General features: G+C 32.6%; 1 protein-coding gene across 1 annotated transcript; it reads left to right on the top strand.

Moving 5' to 3' along the window:
- Nucleotides 1-3,366: 3,366 nt before the first annotated feature.
- Nucleotides 3,367-17,759, top strand: LOC144973100 (vesicle transport through interaction with t-SNAREs homolog 1A-like). The gene is made up of 8 exons (XM_078915134.1): nt 3,367-3,619; nt 4,424-4,482; nt 4,729-4,839; nt 5,382-5,456; nt 6,299-6,383; nt 8,063-8,133; nt 10,129-10,190; nt 11,034-17,759. Exons 1-8 carry the CDS (start codon nt 3,529-3,531, stop codon nt 11,128-11,130), a joined length of 651 nt encoding a protein of 216 aa, XP_078771260.1. The 5' UTR covers nt 3,367-3,528; the 3' UTR covers nt 11,131-17,759.
- Nucleotides 17,760-19,540: the final 1,781 nt, after the last annotated feature.

Here is a 19,540-nt window from a genome sequence, read left to right as displayed (position 1 = left end):
CAAATTAGAATAACTATTATACAGATTGATATACCTACGAATGACTTGCAAATCGTCTTTTTTTAAAAATGAAATTACGGGTAACCCTATCAGTCGTTGACTCAAACGATTCATTTTCGCGCAGCTTTACATTGATTGTTCCGTACAGCCGATGTGAACTGAGTTAAGTGCACAAAGCGCGCAGCCAAGGCCTTCTATGTATGCCTTGGTACAGCCCGTGTTAAGATTTTGCCAACGAGCAATGGAACATCTTTTTAAAAAACTATGAAATTAATATTAATACAAACCGACATAATGATGGCGAGGACAATGTTGTTGTTAATGATTATGATAATGATGACGATTATATTGATAATGAAGAAGAAGAAGATGATGATTATTATTATTATTATTATCATCATCATCATCATCATCCTCATCATCATCATCATTATTATTATTATTATTATTATTATTATTATTATTATTATTATTATTATTATTATCTATTATTATTATTATTATTATTATTATTATTATTATTATTATCATTATTATTATTATTATTATTATTATTATTATTATTATTATTATTATTATTATCATTATTATTATTATTATTATTATTATTATTATTATTATTATTATTATTATAAACGTCATCATTATCATCATCATCATCAACATTATTATCATTATTATTATTATCATCATCATCATCATCATCATCATCATCATCATCATTATTATTATTATTATTATTATTATTATTATTATTATTATTATTATTATTATTATTATTATTAAAGCGATGGCTTTTCAAAATACAGTAGTTGTTAATGTATTCTGACATGGCATCGGGTTGTGGATTGATGAAAACTACCGGAATGTTATACGCGTGCTTACTAAGCAAATGGCCATGGGGTGAGTGGGGTGGTAAAAGTATAAAGTATATTAACTCGGGTTCCTGATATGTTAGTGTAATGGCCTTCGATGTTCTAGTGTGTTATCTTAAACCATTTTTCCAGTTTCTTGGAGTTAACGTTGTTACAACCTTGAAGATGTAACTTGACACGGTTGGCACCAAGCAATGTGCAATGACGCGTGAGAATAATAATTCTCTGGAATGGATGGGATGAGAGATAAGATGTAAGTCTCGCCATGACGAGTGTTTACCTTCTTTTTCTTTTATGACCCTTGACCCCCACATGTTGGTTTCAAAATATGTATAATATCTCAATTTAACCCTTTCAACAGTTTTGTTGTCCATCATTGTGAGGAGGATGCGTGTCACATTAATTTTTGGGTTGGTTTCCCTCTCCAGACTATTTGCGCCTTTCGGCTCTGCGACTCCGACTTCAGCGGTTCTTTATTCTCTGGATGTGATTCCATAGCCTTTCGTCTTCCCAGATCCACAAGGCAGTGGTGGTTTGAAGTTGGAGTTTTCCTTCTCCTAGACAGACTGCTTTCCAAGGCTATGAGCTCTGTCCACCCATTAATGGTGTCTAGGCTGGGAGTCCAGGAGGGTATCTTTGTAGAGTGACAGTTTCCCTTCACCCCACCAGCGTCATGGGGCTAGCACAGCTTATTGCGTGAACTAGGGCAATCTGGCCACGGCGGTTGATTCCTCCCTTCATCCGTCACCTCAGACACATAGAAACTCGTGTCATCAGCCGGTTAGAAAGTTCCTTTCGGAATACTCCAACCGTTGCCCAGGAGGCGGGCGGGGAAGAATGCCCTACGTGGACCCTGACACGAGCTGGAATGGGTTGCGGATCAGTACTGATCAAAATAATCCAATCCTGCCTCCAACCCTTTCAACATAAATCTGTTGAAGTTTCGCTATAAGAATGAGATCTAGATGAACTCTGGTTTGACTCAAATACTCCATATGTCCAAGATTTCAGTGATAATTAAAATAGGAGTAGAAAACAAGCAACGCGTCGTAAGAAAAGAGAAGCAAAATAAGGAGAAGATTGGGGAAAAAAACAAACAAATAATTTCAGACCAAAAAAAAAAACAAACCAAACAAACAAAAACAAAAAAAGCAAACAAAACAAAAACTAAACAAAACCGCCGAACAGACAATGAGAGAAAAAAAAACACAGACAAAATATAACAACATAAAAAAAACAAACAAAAAAAAAAAAAACAACAAAAATTACAACAAAAACAACAAACAAATAAACAAAATAAAAACGAAACAAAACGCTATCCAAACTAATCAGGTAACCAGTCGCCTATAGTGTCGTCTGTAACCATAAGACGAGGTACAACAGTTCGATTCCTTGTCAAACGTGGAGGAATCTCTGAGTCAGCTCCTGCGAGGAATTTAAAACGACACAAAACAAACATTTTTACGAGGTACGGCGACGACGAAGATGATGATGATGATGATGATGATAAGAATAAAAATGATTTTAATAGGTATATGGCAAGGAATCGCGAGAGAATGGGTGTAAAGAGTATTTTCTAAGGATTCAATTGTGCGCCTGTCAGAGAGGGACTCGAACCCTAGGCCTACTTTTCTGGTTATTGTCGTCGTATAATATATTATATTTATTATTTTATATATATAATTATAATTATTATATTATTATATTTATATTATTATATATATATATATAATTATTTTTATTATATATATATTATATTATTATAATTATAATATTATATAATAATATAATAATAATATATAATTATAATAATATATAATAATAATAATAATAATAATAAATAATAATAATAAATAATAATAATAATAATAATAATAATAATAATAATAATAATAATAAATAATAATAATAATAATAATAATAATAATAATAATAATAATAATAATAATATAATAATAATAATAATAATAATAATAATAATAATAATAATAATAATAATAATAATAATTTGAAATTACAAAAGGGAAGTAATTCATTAAATATGTATGATTATATTTTCTTATAAAGGTTATGCCGCTTGACATTTGCAGCTTGATATGAATTGGACACGCTTTTCATTGATCATTTTATTTCATGTTTACTTGTGTATTTGATTTATAACATCTTTTTCATTTGCCGCAATTGCTTATTTGATGGCACATAACCTCATTCCTATAATATATTATTGAAGTCATTTCTAAATCTAATTCATCACTTTATAATAATAATAAGGTATTGATTACCTCTGTAAAAGATAGATAATCTTTAAAAATAAATTGGACTGTTAATTAGATATGTTTTAAATATTTCTGCGTTGACGTTCATACCGCTAGCGATTATTCGATCAATCATAATAAGTTGTTTAGATTTACTTTGCATGACACCCCTGAATTATGCATTTGCGCTAACCATTTACTTGTAACTAATCACTTCGATCAGAATAATAAACCTCACATCACTTCCTGTCTTATCAACTTTTACTCTGAATTCTGAATAAATAAAACAAAAATCCATTGTCTGATCTAAAAACTTTCTTTCGAATTACATTAGTTGGATGTTTGTTGACTCACAAGTAGTTTGTTAACAAAGATTGTCTGATTTATAAGCAATCACGATGACTTTGATAGAAAGCTACGAACAACAGTATTCTTCTGTCACCGCAGATATAACTCACAATATTGGGAAGGTTGCCACATCTTACGGAGGTAAATTCTTCACATAATAAAAGTAGAATAGAGAGAAAGAAAATGTATGATTGACTTCGAGAGATGTGTCATCACTAATCGTTGTTGGTGTCTGTTTGTCTCGGAAGACAATGAAGTCTTTCCGCCTGGTTTATAGACAGTCTGAACTTACTGTAGTGTGGCTGATGCCGATGCGTTTTAAAAGAGAAAAAAAAGGAAAGAAAGGGGCCGATTTGGGAGCGTCAGATTAGATTAGACTAGCTGTTAAAATTGCTTCTGTCGCTGGAATAATGGCATGTGAGTGACCTCTCCTGGAGATCTTGGCGATGCATTCTCTTGTAACAAAATCAAGCAATGTTGAGCATTATCAATGACCGGATGGGTAACAATGATTGGAAAATTCTAGCCCTTCCTTAACTTAGCCTTAGCCTTAGGTGAGGCGCTTACAATACAATTAAAACACATTAACACTAATCACAGGAGATGAGAATGAGTAGGTGCCCAGCTTTAGACAGTGACATATTTTTAATTGTGATGACAAAAAAGAATGCCTGGCTACCCAAAATGGAAAATTGGTTAAATGTCGCATGTGAGTGTGAGTCGGTCAAACGAAGCATTGTGAAGCGCAGTGATCATTGTGAATCGGATAACATTCTTGATATAGATGTTCATATATATATGTATTCACCTTGTTCTTGATCAACTGTGTCTAATGCCCATACTGCCTAAGGCCCAAGGCATGTTTTTTCTGCTTCCAAACCACCGGGCATTTAGGCGATCACCACTGTACTTAATGTATCTTATTTTATTGTATTTTATTTTCAGCCGAAAAACAAAATCATGTCCGACAGGCGGACAAGTTATTTGAGGAGGCTCATGAATTGGTAAGTTCAATTATCAAACTCGTCAAGTTGTGACTTAATTAGAAAAGAGTGACTTATCTAAAGACCAAAAGGAAAAAAAGTTTAGGAATCACTATGACCATTAGATACTTAGACTACTGAAGTAAGTCGAATTGTAAAAGTAAAAAGTTTTACATTTGGATATTGCATAATTAACAAGTTCATATAGTGTATCTTTAACTCAGATCCCCATTTCTTTCTTTATTTTTTTATTTCTCAATTTCATAGTTGGAGCAAATGGAGTTGGAGGTGAAAGAGCAAGAACCAAGAGAAAGACAGAAATATAGTACAAGGGTGAAAAGTTTTAAGATTGAACTTACTAAGTTACAATCAGATCTGGTGAGCAATTTGTTTTATCACAAACCATTTGTTTATCCAAATATATTTATTTGTTGATGGTGTTCTATTTCATAAGTTATAGATATAGTATAATATATTATATGGTTATATGGACCTTTCATATAGAGTGTGATTGATCCTTTATGACAGTCACACTCTCCTATCTTAGGTGTACACTATTTTTTATGTCACCACAAAGCCACTTCCCAATGGCTCATCCTACCTCTTTATGTAATTGATGATCATACCATGGGATTTTTGACCTGAACTTTTCTTTTTTCTTTTCACAGGGTATTTAAAGGCCTTTGACCTAAGCAAATGATATTTTATATTATGTTATGTTATTGACATATATGATATCAGTGGCAATATAAGACATGACGGGTTCATAACAGTCAGGATCTGTGATTCTCAGAGAACTTTCTGTGCAAAATAAGATTCAAGTCTTTAATCAGTTTTTTAAAATTACAAAACAAATACTTTGAATTTAGAGCTAAATGATAGCAATTCATTAAATCACTGTCTTTATTTCATATTTTTAGAAAAGAGCAAAATTAGGAATTGATGCTAACAGAGATGAGCTCCTTGGAGATGATACACATGACTCTGAAGATCAAGTAAGGACAACATTTTATCTTATTATTTTACTTTTTTTAAAATGTAGTATCCATGTTACATTTTTTTCAAGATTTGTGATGAAGTTGAATAAAATATAAGCTGCATTTCAAATTTAGGGTACCCATCTCTTGACACAATCCAAGTGGGAAAAGAAAGCAATATTTATTTTTCGTTTGTTAGGAAAGTACCAATGTCGTTATCATGATACGTGTACACCCAAAAAATAAAACAGAAAACAAAATATATAGAATTCTTCTACCCTTTCTTTTGTCATGAAAATTTTAAAATGTGATTGTAGACTGGCTGGTGAAAGTTTGTACTTAATAATATTAGTGTTTTACATTACTGGTAATGGTTTCAAGAAGATTACTTGATATTTGTGATTTATATTACTGAAAAATGTTACAAAAAGTATGTGTTTAGTATAATTTGATTTAACATGGTAAGAATTTTACAAAAGTAGCTATAAAATCACAATCTCTTGAATTTGAATTATGACCAATGGGCATTAAGAGCCTTAAAACAGTTTTTGTTAAAGGGAACTTACATTTGTTATTTTAAGGTTGGAGGTCATCTCAAGAGATGTTCCGAGCTGGTCAACTGTAGACACTTTATCCTAATTCTATTGTTTACCAACCAATTGGCCTAGCTCAGTATTATGATCATGTGGCCAAAATGTTTCAAGTTGAGTTTCATCTTCAGCACAGTGTAACCTTGATCTGGTCACTTCGCAGAGAAGCTATCAATTCAGCCTATCTTCTAACATACCACATTGATGTTTATAAAATTGTTTTTTTTAATGAAATTTTCTGTTTTGTCCTTTTCAATTTTTCCTCTGCAGAGGGCACGGCTATTGGATAATACAGAAACTTTGGAGCGTTCATCTAGAAGACTGGATCATGGTTATCGTATGACTATTGAAACTGGTATGTGCTTTATATTTGCTGCATAGTTTGGCATTGATACCCAGTTGGTATACTTTTCTCATCAATCAGCATTTTGCATGATCAGTAGTATGATGTGTTACTGTGATTGCAAAGTTTTGACCTAGTGACACATTGTTATTTGTGCTCATGTAAGGCCACTTGATCCAAGTATTAGGCAGGTACTTACTTTACAGCTGAGCATGGTGAGAGAGTGTAAGTAAAGAGCCTTTTCCAACAAATCAACTTTGTGCTGCACTTTTGAGTGTTCATCTAGATGACTGAATCATGTTTATCGTATGACTAGTCTCATCTTGTTGTACTATCAAATCAATATTGAACTTGATCAGTTGCTTAGATTTCAATCTCAAAACCTAGTGTTGCGTCTCTTTGCAAAGCACTTTACAATGTTAATCATACTCAGATGCAACAAAGCAGTAATGTGTCCAATTTACTGTGATAAACCTCTCGAGCCGCACAGATTATGTTTTTGGCATGTCTCACCAAAATCTTTGTATTTTGCCAATTTCTATGTTGAGCTTATTGGACTGGGTCTTTTACGGATTGTTTTTGTCACATCAGTAATAAACAAATATATGGAAAAAATGTTGTTGGATATACCCATAAATTCATCATAATTAGCAGTTCGTTTTAGCTTGCTCCCTTACATGCATTATAATTTTATTGATATAATGAAAAGTAAAAACCATAGAGTTCATTATTTCTGTCTGTTATAAGGGTGCTCTTTAACTTTATTTATTCCCTGTTGCAAATTTGAAGTAGTAGTAGTAATAGAGGTTTTACATTTTTCAAAATTTAATTATTTTTATTAGTTGCCTAAATTGCATATTATCATTTTCACATAGAAATATATATTTAGAAAGTTAGTATCCTGCTCTATTTTTAGAAAGTTTGAGTATCATGCTCCTAAATAAGCTAATAGTTTTATATGTTTGATGTATTTCGTAAAAGGAGATAATTATTCATTATGTTTTATTGATTCGTTTTTCCCATCACTTCGTGACAGTTATCGTAGGTGGCATTTTCCAGCCAATGAGCAGTTTATCAATAAAATGATTTTAAAAAACAGTCATGTTTGATGTCACATATTGATACAGGGGTCCCGGATTGCTCAGTTGGTAGAGCACTCGCTTCAAACTCAAAGGGACCGAGATTGATCCCGGGTGCAGTCAAGATTTTTTTCTGACCTTCCTGTCCTCCCAGCAGTGATTGGGTATCTGGGTCTGTAAGCTGGTGGAAAGTACTTTGCGATAAACTAGCATCCTATCCAAATGGTAGCAAGAAATTGCTATTGTCCATATCATGCTATAGAATCAAGATAAACTCCTGCTCCCTGAGCCTATGGTTCTGAAGGGCTACTTTAAAAAATGTTTAATGTCACATATTGCTCAGATGGCGAGATAAGATAACCGAAGTGCATTATTTATAGCATTGGCTTTTTCTGAATAAGCTAGTCCCAGATTTTAACCTCAAGAATGTCCTAATTATTAATCTGAAATGATTTTAACTTCCTATGCATGCATTTATATCTATATTTAGAGTGGAGAAGTAATATTATATCAAGCTGTCTATTGGAAAAAACATTATTTACCATAGCGGTTCTATTTGTAAATTGTGTTCCTAATTTAATGGGTTTTTTTATGACTATCTTTTTCCCCCAGAACGAATTGGGAGTCAAATAATGGAAGACCTTCATAACCAACGTCAAACAATTAATAGATCACGTGGGAGAGTGAGTCAACTACTTTTTATTCATTTATAATTATTTACTATTGCTCATTTATACTCATGCATTTATTACATTGATTTGCAACATTTTTATCAGAGTGTGTACTCTTTTAAAGTTGTGCTTGGAATTGAAATTTTGTTGAATGAAAAGAGTTAAATGAATAGGGAAGTTGAAGGTTTTGGAAAAAAGACAAAGATTTTGATTTTCTTGCCGTTTAGGGATCCCAATACTGTTATGTTTGTAATTATAAAAACCCTTTTGAAAAAAAAAAAAATTCATTTATTTGATTTGATTGAGTTATTTTCTATAAAAAAAATATTTGCATTAATGAAACTGGAAATATTTGCTTTTAAGATAAGTATTATTCCCTTTGTTATTTTCATTTATTTAATGTTTGATGGAGAAAAAGTGGTGTTGAGCTAAAGTGTTCACCATTTTGTACACACACTGGGTATCATAGTTGTTGTAAATCTATTCCATAACAAATATATCATGATAAGGGTTAAATAAATCAATAGATATTAGAATACCTTGTAATAGGAAAAAAAAAAGAATTCAAAATGCTATTGATATTATAATGATACCAGAAAATAGTACAATGAAAAAAAAAATAACATCAATACATTCATTACATTCATATTTCAAGCCAGTGACATTTTTGGAGGTTATTTTTATCCTACTTTTCTTTTGCTTTTAAATTTTATCTGATCCAGGATCGTTGAAGAATGTGCTATAAAGATTTTATATTTATCTCTTATTACCGTAATCATCTGCTTTCAATGAAATGATTTTCCCATTTTCAACTCTTAAGCTTATTACAATGACATTGTTGCAACCTGATGAAAAGACATATATTTAATTACCATGAATTTCTGTTGTCTTGAATATCAACATGTAACATACAACTTTCTGCCAATTACTATGATTACCTCAACAAAACAAAAACAATAACGGCACACAGAGATGTTTTCTTATTTAATTGTTGGCATTCCAAGGAATATGGGAGCAGGCACTTGGGTGAGATAAAAAATTTAAATGGTATGCTTTTTAAAATATGGAGCATACTCTTATGTCTTTGTCCGCATCATTTGATTTTCAATGTTTGTTTGCAATGATGCAGAGAGGAGTCTATATTGGAAACACATACTCTAGTGAAGAATGTAATCATTGAGTTGTAACAACTTTCAGATAAAGTCTGTGTTGTAATGGTGATCAGGAAGTATGCAGTTTGAACCCCAGTCAAGGCAGTTTGATTTTTTGGGATGGGTTTTTCTTGTATTTTTCTTTCTGCTTTGTCTGTTTCATGGCACTGCTTCATACACCCTCATTCAAATGAATATAATAAAATGAAGAGTAAGACTTAAGACGTCAGGCTATTATTTGATGCTTAAACACTGTTGTACCATTGCTGTTTACTATCTGAAACCAAATTTATTCAGTATGTGCTGTTGTTTTTGTTGCAGATTTTTGTTTTTGATTATTTATTTTTTTAATTGACAATTTTAAAAAAAAAAATTTATTTAATTCTTTTTTTGTGTGTGTCTGTGCATTTTTACGTCTCCAATGTTTCAAAAAGGGTGATCAATGCTGTATTAATTGTTGTTTACTTCATTAAAGTTAAAATTGCAGATTTTCTGATTATTAACGGAATTCAGTAAGTTACTAAACCTCCATATATTTTCCAATCACTGGGTGAGTGGAAACCAAAAGCTCAACATTGCATGAGGTGAGCTGATTAGAAAAGGAACCTCCATTCATTGAGCACCAGGGTACAAGTGTTAAAGTAAGATCATACTGGACTTTTAGTTGTATCTTTAGCTTTTATGTCATGTCATTTATTGAAAAGCAGGACATAATGTCTATTTTTAATTGGATTCGAGTGTTCAGATAGGTGTCGGTTGATACGTTTGCTTAACAGTTCAGTAAATTTTTGTCCTTGGGTTAAGATAAAGTTCTGTGATCAATTAAAAACAATGTACCAATCCCTTTTCTTTTCAGCTCCAAGAAATGGATTCTGCATTGGGCAAAAGTTCACGAGTTTTATCGGGGATGATGCAAAGGTAATATTTAAATGTTTGAGGTCATATTCCTAGATCACAAACCCCATCAAGATTTGGATGTTGGAATTCTCTTCTAATTTCTTTATAAAAATGCAATTCAGAATACTTTTATTAAGACCTGTTTTATCAAAAGATATTTGATAGCAGTGTCCGTTATAGTTATATGTTTTTGTTTTTTTCTATGAACGTTTTTTTTGTGTGTGTATTTATGACATGTAATTGTGGCACTGATGTGCCTAGAGCTGTCTGTATGTGGAATAGACACATAAATGATTAACATTGTTAAAATTTATTTACTGATTCTAGGTGGTCAATAGTCAAAATCCTACACTCACTCATTTAAAATGAATCCTGATGAATTGAATGTGAAAGGTCAGACAAAAAGTTGAATGGGTTAGAAAAACTAGTGAAAACTAGTCATTGTGTCCATAGTTCTTATTTTTTACTTTTTGTTATGACTTCATCATTGAAATTATCAGAGAAAGCTATGTGGTCTTGTGGCAAGGCATTCACCTTCAGACCTACAGGTCTCTAGTTCGAGTCCCGCTCTTGGAGGTTAGTCTTAGTAAAAAGCTCTTTACTCACATTCTCATCATTCCCAGGTGTGAAATGAGCCCCTGGCTCGTAACAGTTAACATGGTTATTTCTGTCCCAAAAAAATTTAAGAAAATCTTTCAAGCTTCTTATTTTATCTTAAATGTTTGTTGCTGTTTGCTTGGGACCCTTTGTAAAAGCGCTTTGAGCACATTTAGTGGATAACACTCCATATATAATAACAATTTTAAAAAATTATATTTTCATATATTAATTCCCTTTATTTTTGTTTCTTACTTTTATTTACAGGATAATCCAGAATCGCATCATGCTGATCGGTATTGGTCTAATAGTTTTAATCGCCATCGTCCTTGCTATCTACTTTATGGTGCGGCCACACTCTTGATGTCATAACATGTCTTGATGTTGGGACTGTGCTGGTTACATCCATGCCCAGATTAGCTGTTGAGATTCCTCAAAAAACTATACCATGTACAATTCTTCAAATGAAAATGATCTTACACCTGTTTTTCAACCTAGATCGGCCAGGGAGACGGCATGAGGTGTCAATTAAATACAGTGTTCTGTTAAATATTCTGAGTGGCTAGAAATTTAACCCACTGCCATAGTTATTTGTCAAATTATGTAGACAGTTTTCATGACTATAGGACGTAAGATAGCTGTGTTGACGTGTGAATAAGTTTGAGCCTGTCAGACTAAGAGGGAATCATCATCATCATAATTATTATCATTATCACCATCATTGTCATCATTATCCACATAATCATTTTCATTTATCCACATCCTGCTAGAATTTAAAATCCTGTTTTTCTGTTTGTTTGTTTTGATTTTTTGCTAGATTATATTTTTTGATAGTTTATTAATGTTTACCAAGGTGTATGAGAGTCTTTAACTTTTTATGGCGTAATGCTTATTGATTTCATGACACATAGGCTTTCAGTTTTGACAGTTTCATTATTATTTAAATGATCAAGTTTGATACTTGTTTAATTTTAACTAATTTTAATATAACATGAAAGTCAGTCAACACTTTTGGTGCACTTTTTGTTGTTTTTCTTTCTCTTTGGGGGGGTCGTTCCTTCGGCTTCAGAAAAAAATATTCTGATTAATTTGTGAAAATCCTGTTTTTAAAACAAGTATAATCATGTTTTACTAGCGATATGGGTTGGTAGCTCTGCGTATGATAACCATGATTTTTAAATGTCTTGAAATATGTTGTGCTTTCTTTTTCTCTTTTTTTAAAAAGCGCTTTGAGGTTTCGACGAAAGGCACTATAGAAATATGCTTATTATTATTATAAAGAAATAGGTATTCCTAGGACATTGCTTTTGCTGTTTATTTGATTATTATCAAATTCCTCTTTTAGCATTTATTCAATAGTAGTATAACATGTCTCTATTCACAATGAATATATGGGATTGGTTGTTACTAGACTGAGAGATAGATGCTAGGGCCAAAGTACGAACAATACTTGTTGCAAAGGATTACTTACTTCAGAAACTACTCTCACCATGCTGGTGTTTAGGGTATACAGAGGATTATATATTATATCACTAAAATTGCTCTGGACGAATATCATATGAAAACAAAGGAAATACATACAAACTTTGAAGTTAGGATATAAAACTTTCAATTATCTAGGTTGACTTTACTTGCTTTTTACAAATACATTCCAAATTTCGAACAACTTATCTTTTGGTTTTAAGTTGTTAAATAATCTCAAAAATTAGGGAACAACACTGGTGCATGATAAAAATTTGAAAAAGTGACTTTTTCATAGTTTTTTTTCTTTCTGTTTCATCGTGAGGTAAACACCTCATCAGGTTGTTGTTTTGAAGAATGCTGAGACCTTTTAAAATACAGTAATAATCAGTTTCTAATAATCAGTTTGACCAATTCAATTGGTTTATGCCCGAGTCTGTGTATAAGTGACATTTCAACTTTCTTGTTAACCTATAGCTATTTTCAGTTGATGATTTTTTTTGTTTGTATATATTTGTCAATTCTGAAGCTGAATCAAAAATACTTAGGACATTTGCCTGAAATGTTAGCATGTCATGTTCCGTCATATGTATTTAATTGAAATTAATTCTTATGAAAATGTATGGGGTCTTTGACCTCCCACAGTGGGCAGGAGGTCTCTCTGATGTACTGTTACATTTTTAAAATATAAATATATATTGGTTAGTAAATATTTGAGTATATTCCTCTAAGTGGGAACCTGTGCTTGTGGCTGAATGAGACTTTTCAGTGATCTCAAACTAAGTACACTGATAGTGTGCTCTTTGAATCTACATCTATTCCCAGTTTGAACTCTCCTCTTTGTCTTACTTTTTTCTCGCGTGCTTTCAGTTGTAAATCTATAACTTTTTTTTTACTATCCCATTTTTCTTTTTTTTTTACTGGCGCTGAAATGATCTAAATGTGTCACAATCGCCGTTAAACCCTTAAAAACAAACAATTCTTTTGAAAGTATATATTTAATTGCGTGAATGTTTATAGAGCTATAAAAAACTATTTTGTTTGTCCATTTTAAATAATTTTGTTTCATGATATTGTGGTGATTGATTAAAATATTTTTGTTGATATAGTGGCCTCACCTTTTTGAAACAAAATTTCATATGTAAAGAAAGAAGTGGTTATGTATACAGCAACAGCAAAAGTGACATCATTTATATAAATAAGGTTTTATGGGACGACACTGATTTTGGTTAATGTTAGTTTCAGCTGTTATGTAATTGTCTAAGTTTCTGGCCTCCCATAGTGGGCAGGGAGGCACTTACTGTGTCTTCTATCCCCCTATATCTGTTTTCCAACTTGCTTTCTGTCTTTGTCTTGAAATGAGATTACTTGGTTTTGTCCTGGTCAGATATCCTGGCTGAGAGGGAAATAGTCAAATGTATAGTTAGTTTTGGGAGATGTTTTTCCTTGTAAATCATCTCTCTGTTATGCACTGTATTATGTTTTGATTACATAATATTATATATGATTTGTAAACATTTGAGTGTATTCCTCTTAGTGGGGACCTGTGCTTGGATGAGACTTTTAGGTGATATCAAACTAAGTACTTTTATAGTTTTTCTTTTGTAATCTACATCTGTTTCCTATTTGAACCAATTCCCCTTTGTCTTTTTTTACCTTTTCTTGGGTGCTTTAATTGTAATTCTATAACTTTTTACTATCCCATTTTCTTCCTTTTCACTGGTGCTGATATAACCTAAATGTGTTGCAAGTACCGTAAAACCCTTAAAAATAAACATAATTGTCTTAGATAGAATTTAACCGATGGATTTTTCTATTCATTGTTTCTTGACATGTTTGTGTAGAAGAAGAAAAATGTCAAAATACAAATTTTTGCTACGTCTTAATTGTTTTTAGGTAAAGGGCAATAGAAAATCCTGGGAGATTATGTAATGTCATTTGGGTATGGCCTCTGTTGGCATGCACTTTTTAAAAAAATTATGAGAAAGTATTTTTTTCCCTCTCTCTGTTGGATGTCTTTTGTTCATGTGCTAATCTATATTAAGTATCATGAGACATGTATTGTTAATGATAATACAAATGTATTATCATTTTCAGTGAAGAACTAGACGCAATGATTTTGTTTCAGACAGAAAGTACATGTCTTCTATCGTCTCTCTTGGTTTCCCTAAATCCACCTTTACTTTAACTGGTGCTAAAATGATCCATATGTTTCAAATGCTGTTACAGAGCTTTTTCAACCGTTGTATGATTGTGTGCTTTTTTTTTCTCAGATTGTACATTTTTTATGAGACTCAAATCTTAAGATTTTAAAGTAAAAATTGTTTTAATTTTGTTTTTCATAGATTTTTTAGCATATTCCATGCTTCTTACACTATATATTTTAACAATTGTTGTTTGATAGATTTAAGTGGTTTGTTTGCATTGCTTCATACTTTTAATTTCAAATTTTCTGAAGTTTTTCCTCCCACACAAACTTATGACAAGAATTATTTACCTCCAACGGCAGTGTGAAATGACTAGAGAGTTCCGTTTTCAAATTGTACAATTTTTCTCAAAATCTTACACTTTTTCTTTGTTGAGGTCCCTGCTGTTAAACCTCTAAAATCAAACATTGTTTTTAGGAGGTGTGGAAGTCACTTGTATTGAAGTTAAATTCAAACTGTTCAGAATGAGTATTTCTGTTCTAAGGACATCGGCAGTTAGTCATAATCATCCTTCTTGGTTTGGGGTCTCATGTACCTGCTATCCAGATTTTTTCTATTATTAGAATCTGTAAATTGTATTTGATGTCATGTAAAATGAATGCAAAACACACAAACTCTCTGGGTGGGGATCCTGACCTCCCATAGTGGGCAGGGAGATACATACTGTGTCGTCTATCCCCTTATATCTGTTTTCCAACATGCTTTCTGTCTTGGTCTCGGAATGGGATTAGCCTACTTGGTTTTGTCCTAGCTGGGAGGGAAACAGTCAAATGCATAGTTATTGTTTTGGGAGATGATATTTTTGTCCTTGTAAATCATCTCTCTGTTATGTATTATTATTTTTATTTTGAATGTAAAATGTAAGCATTTGAGTGTGTTCCTCTTTGTTGGATTTTGTGCTTGTGTCCGGATGAGACTTATAGGTGATCTCAAACTAAGTACATTGATGGTATGCTCTTGGAATCTACATCTTATTCCTATTTGTTCTCAGTTCCCCTTTGTCTTACTTTTTCTTGGGTGCTTTAATTGTAATTCTAGAACTTTTTACTATCCTATTTTATTCCTTTTTACTGGCGCTGATATAACTGTGTTGCAAGCGCCGTAAAACCCTTAAAAAACAAAAAACAAACAAAAACACAAACTCTGCAGTTTCTTTTTTTTTTTTTTTGGTGTGAAAAATATATGACAACTTTGTATAATGCCTTGTAGGATGCATTTGGGCGAATACCAATCCAGTGATTGATTAGGGGTGTGGTTTGGCATTCCTATATAGTGTTTAACATCATTTATTGACAGGATATATAAGGAATTGGCAAATCAGAATTACTTCCTTGTTTGCCTTCGCTGGCTGAGTAACCGCGTTAGTATCAACACCAAAGGGGATCTCAACATATTTTTCTCCCTCTCGTTTTTAGTCCCACGGTATCATCTGCATTATGTGATATCTTTATGTTTGCCTACTGCTCCCTTTGTTGCCAAATGTTCAATCACAATCTGAAATATTTGAATATTGTTAGTGCAGATTGAAGCTGTATTGATAATAATTTGAATATGCCAGTCTTCGTTTTTACTGACACTGATAAGAAACAAAGTGTCCCAAGAGCCTAAAATCCTTTAACAAAGAAAACATAGACACAAAATAGCTCTCAATAATGAATTAATTATCAACAATCTTTGGTCCTCTCTTGATAACAAGTTTTCAAGTATGAACACACGTTCTGCATGTGATATTTTGACTGATATGACTTTGTCTTAAGAATGTAAGGAATAGGGAAACTTCAGAGATATTCTGCATGTGCTCGTCAAAACATTCCTCCTTTGTCATTGGATCATCGTTGCTGTACACAAACTAAACACCTTAGTATTATTTAGATATAAGCCAGAAAAAGTTTTATTTCATGTATGGATACTTTAAGATGACTCCTAACTTGTCTAAATGTCTTAAATCTGAGACTTCTTTGAAATCTGGTCCTTAAGACTCTTTGGCAAGTCGGGAGTCACAGTTGTAAAATTTATTGAGCCAAAATAAAAAAGTGTGTGTTTTGTCAATGTACGACATCTTAGATTGCTACTGTCTGCTTTTCAATCATTGTGTATCGATTTGTTTTAGTGAGTTTGTACATTGAAGAATGAATGAATAAGACTTGGTCATTGGATAAATTAGAAAGTCAATTGATTTTTCCATATTTACAACGATTTTATTTTTGTGTGTATAGAGATTGGATGCTAATGGACAAGTACAATTGCTGTGAAGTCTCAGGTTTGAGACAATTTTTCTGGTCAAATTTTTAAATACACGTTTCCCAAAGTACAGCAGTTAACTGGTTAATCAACTTGACTAGTTCCTCGAAGCTAGTGTTGAAAAATCATAGTAATGGTGGATGTGTAAAAAAAAAGTTCATGTTAACTGTGTAACTTGGTATATTATCATTCTTGTCATGCAAAGCCTGTTTTAAGACGCATTCAATGGATGTTTTATACATCTTTACTTGTGGTAATTCTTAGTAAATAGCTTTATCAAAGATACATACTCAATAATGCGTAATAAGGCAGAGCTGCCAACTCCCATTTTTCCATGTTTTTTTGGGGTTTTTTTTTCTTTCTTTCTTTGGTTGGGTTTCTTGGTAAAAAGTACTGGTAACAAACCAAGTCGTGCAAAGTGACTATTTTACGAATTTTCCAATGTTGTTTGTGTCATTATTTCTATTGAATTTCATTACAAAGACTTTCAGTTCTTAACGTTTCCAATTTTTTAATGATCGATGCTGATACTTGAGTGATGATAAATATTAAACTTTAGTATATAAGAAGTATTCTTTATTTCAATCTATAATTTCTTAAATGAGGTCATTCTACACTTTTCAGAGAACAAATCATGTCAATGTTTGGGGAATTGTTATTTTTTGGGGGCATTAGTCATTAGAGGGGGAACCTTCGATTCTTTAAAAGTCTGATCCTGTTTTACTAGCATTATAGGTTGGCAGCTCTGAACAAGGGCCAAGTTATCATCTACTAATGAATATAATAAAATCATATCAATCGGCGAATCAAGTGCAATATCAAATATTATAATATGGCATTCTATTGTATTCTATGCTTATTGTGCATCAACGTTTACTGTGATATGAATAATTACGTATATATGAAGGCATCTCAGTGTATGAGACAAGAGTACATGTGCATCCTACTGGGATATAACACGTCTCTTTCATTCTAATTAATATGATCTTGTTATTGTTGTTGTGTAGATATTGTTTGTTTTCTTGTACTTGTATAATTGTGAATTATGAACATAATGCAAAATGTATTAAATTTGTATGAATAATATTCTTATTTTCAATTTTGGATTTATTTATTGATTTTTACTTTCTTGTTGCCGGTGCTTTTGGAAAGTCCTTTTAAGTCATTTTAAAAAAAAAGGAATTTTACAGCGCTTTCAACACTCTGAAGTAATTTCAGCGCTAGTTAGACAAAGGGGACAAATTCAACAGAGATCGTTAGAGGTCCATATAGAGGCTAAATATCCATAAATCATCGATGTAATCAAATAAGAAAGATATTTAGAACCTAACAAGAAGCATCTTTCTACGGAAGAGATGACTTCCAAGAATATGAATCTCTCTCACACACACACACACAAAAAGATTTGGCTGTTTCCCTCTCAGTGAAGTGAAAGATATGGACAGGGCTGGAAATCAAACGACCAGAACAAAAGGGTATATAACACCACATAGAAAGGACACATGAAATAGGGGGATAGAAAATGTAGCAAGGCTATGGACCGACAAAGATTCTATCAACCCAGAGGGAGGGCATCATCCCCCATGCCTTAATTGGGAATTCCACCCATAAATAACTGAGGAAAGTGATACACAATGCAACACTCCCTTCATAACAGGGCAGCATGGCTCAGTAGTGTGGTCTGCTTGGTAATCAAAGGTACCAGGTTTAAATTCCACCTGCTATGCTAAGTGGCCCTAAGCTATTCATTTCGCTGTTTTGAGAGGCCTTGCTCCACGAAGACCCCGTGAGTGCTTTTGAAAATGAAGGAAGATGTGGCTGAGCTTGAAGCCATCAAATATTTGTGGGTTTTTCTGTTTTTAAAAGTTTTACACATAAGGACTCATTTCACACAGTAAGGTGAGAGAATGCAAGTGAAGAGCTTTTTCCACTGATTCAACTGTGCATCTGCCTAAAGCAGGTCTTGAACTAGGAACCTAAAAGCAGGGATGGCCTTTGCTAAAAAAAATTTCAAAGCATGAATGTTTTTCTCGTAAAGACCATTTTATGAAAATATTTCGTGCAAAGCTTCTATTCATCATCAAATTAATGGAATCACCCTTAAATCACATAGAAAAGGATGCATATCCATCTAACTTTCCTTTACTGTTGCCAATAAACAAACAATATTCATCTTTTTTTTTTTTTTATCAACTCGCAGGTTTTCCGGGAAAAGGGCATCCCTGTGAAAGTCCCGGCAAGTGTCAAACCACAGTATTCTTAAATTGTCACCGCACTCCAGGGCAAGGACAGAATGAAACACAGAAAAGGGCAACAAATGAGAGATGGGAGTGAAAATTCTAAATACAGTAGAGGCGTTTGCAACACATTTAGGTCATATTAACGCCAGTAAAAAGGAAGGAAATTGAATAGTAAAAACATTCTAGATGTACAATTAAAACGACTTGAGGAAAAAGTAAGACAAAGGGAAATGATTCAGATAGGGAACAGATGTAGATTCCAAGAGCACACTATCAGTGTACTTATTTTGAGATCACCTTCAAGTCTCACCAATACACCAGCACAATATCGCACTAAGAGGAACACACTCAAATGTATACAAATCATATGCCAAAAAAATTAAAAATAATAATAACAGTACATAACAGAGAGATGATTTACAATTTACAAGGGGAAAAAATCATCTCTCAAAACTTTATACATTCGACTGCTTCTCTTCCAGCCAGGGTCAGGACAAAACTAAGTTTTAAAAAAAAATCTCATTCCAAGACAAAGACAGAAAGCAATTGGAAAACAGATACAAGGGTATAGAACTTCTATTAGAAGACGGAACAAGTACCTCCCAGCCCACTATGGGAGGTCAGG

The sequence above is a fragment of the Berghia stephanieae genome, chromosome 5 (assembly GCF_034508935.2).
Source record: "Berghia stephanieae isolate SIO BIC M18660-M18661 chromosome 5, UCSD_Bste_1.3, whole genome shotgun sequence".
NCBI classification, from domain to species: Eukaryota; Metazoa; Mollusca; class Gastropoda; order Nudibranchia; family Aeolidiidae; genus Berghia; species Berghia stephanieae.
Note: the sequence above shows the minus strand (reverse complement) of the source record. Positions and strands in the feature narration are given on the sequence as shown.

Coding starts and splice junctions, on each gene's coding strand:
- LOC144973100 (XM_078915134.1), top strand. CDS start 3,529: ATGACTTTGATAGAAAGCTACGAACAACAGTATTCTTCTGTCACCGCA. Junction 4,483..4,728: donor TTGAGGAGGCTCATGAATTG/GTAAGTTCAATT, acceptor TCAATTTCATAG/TTGGAGCAAATGGAGTTGGA. Junction 5,457..6,298: donor CACATGACTCTGAAGATCAA/GTAAGGACAACA, acceptor TTTCCTCTGCAG/AGGGCACGGCTATTGGATAA.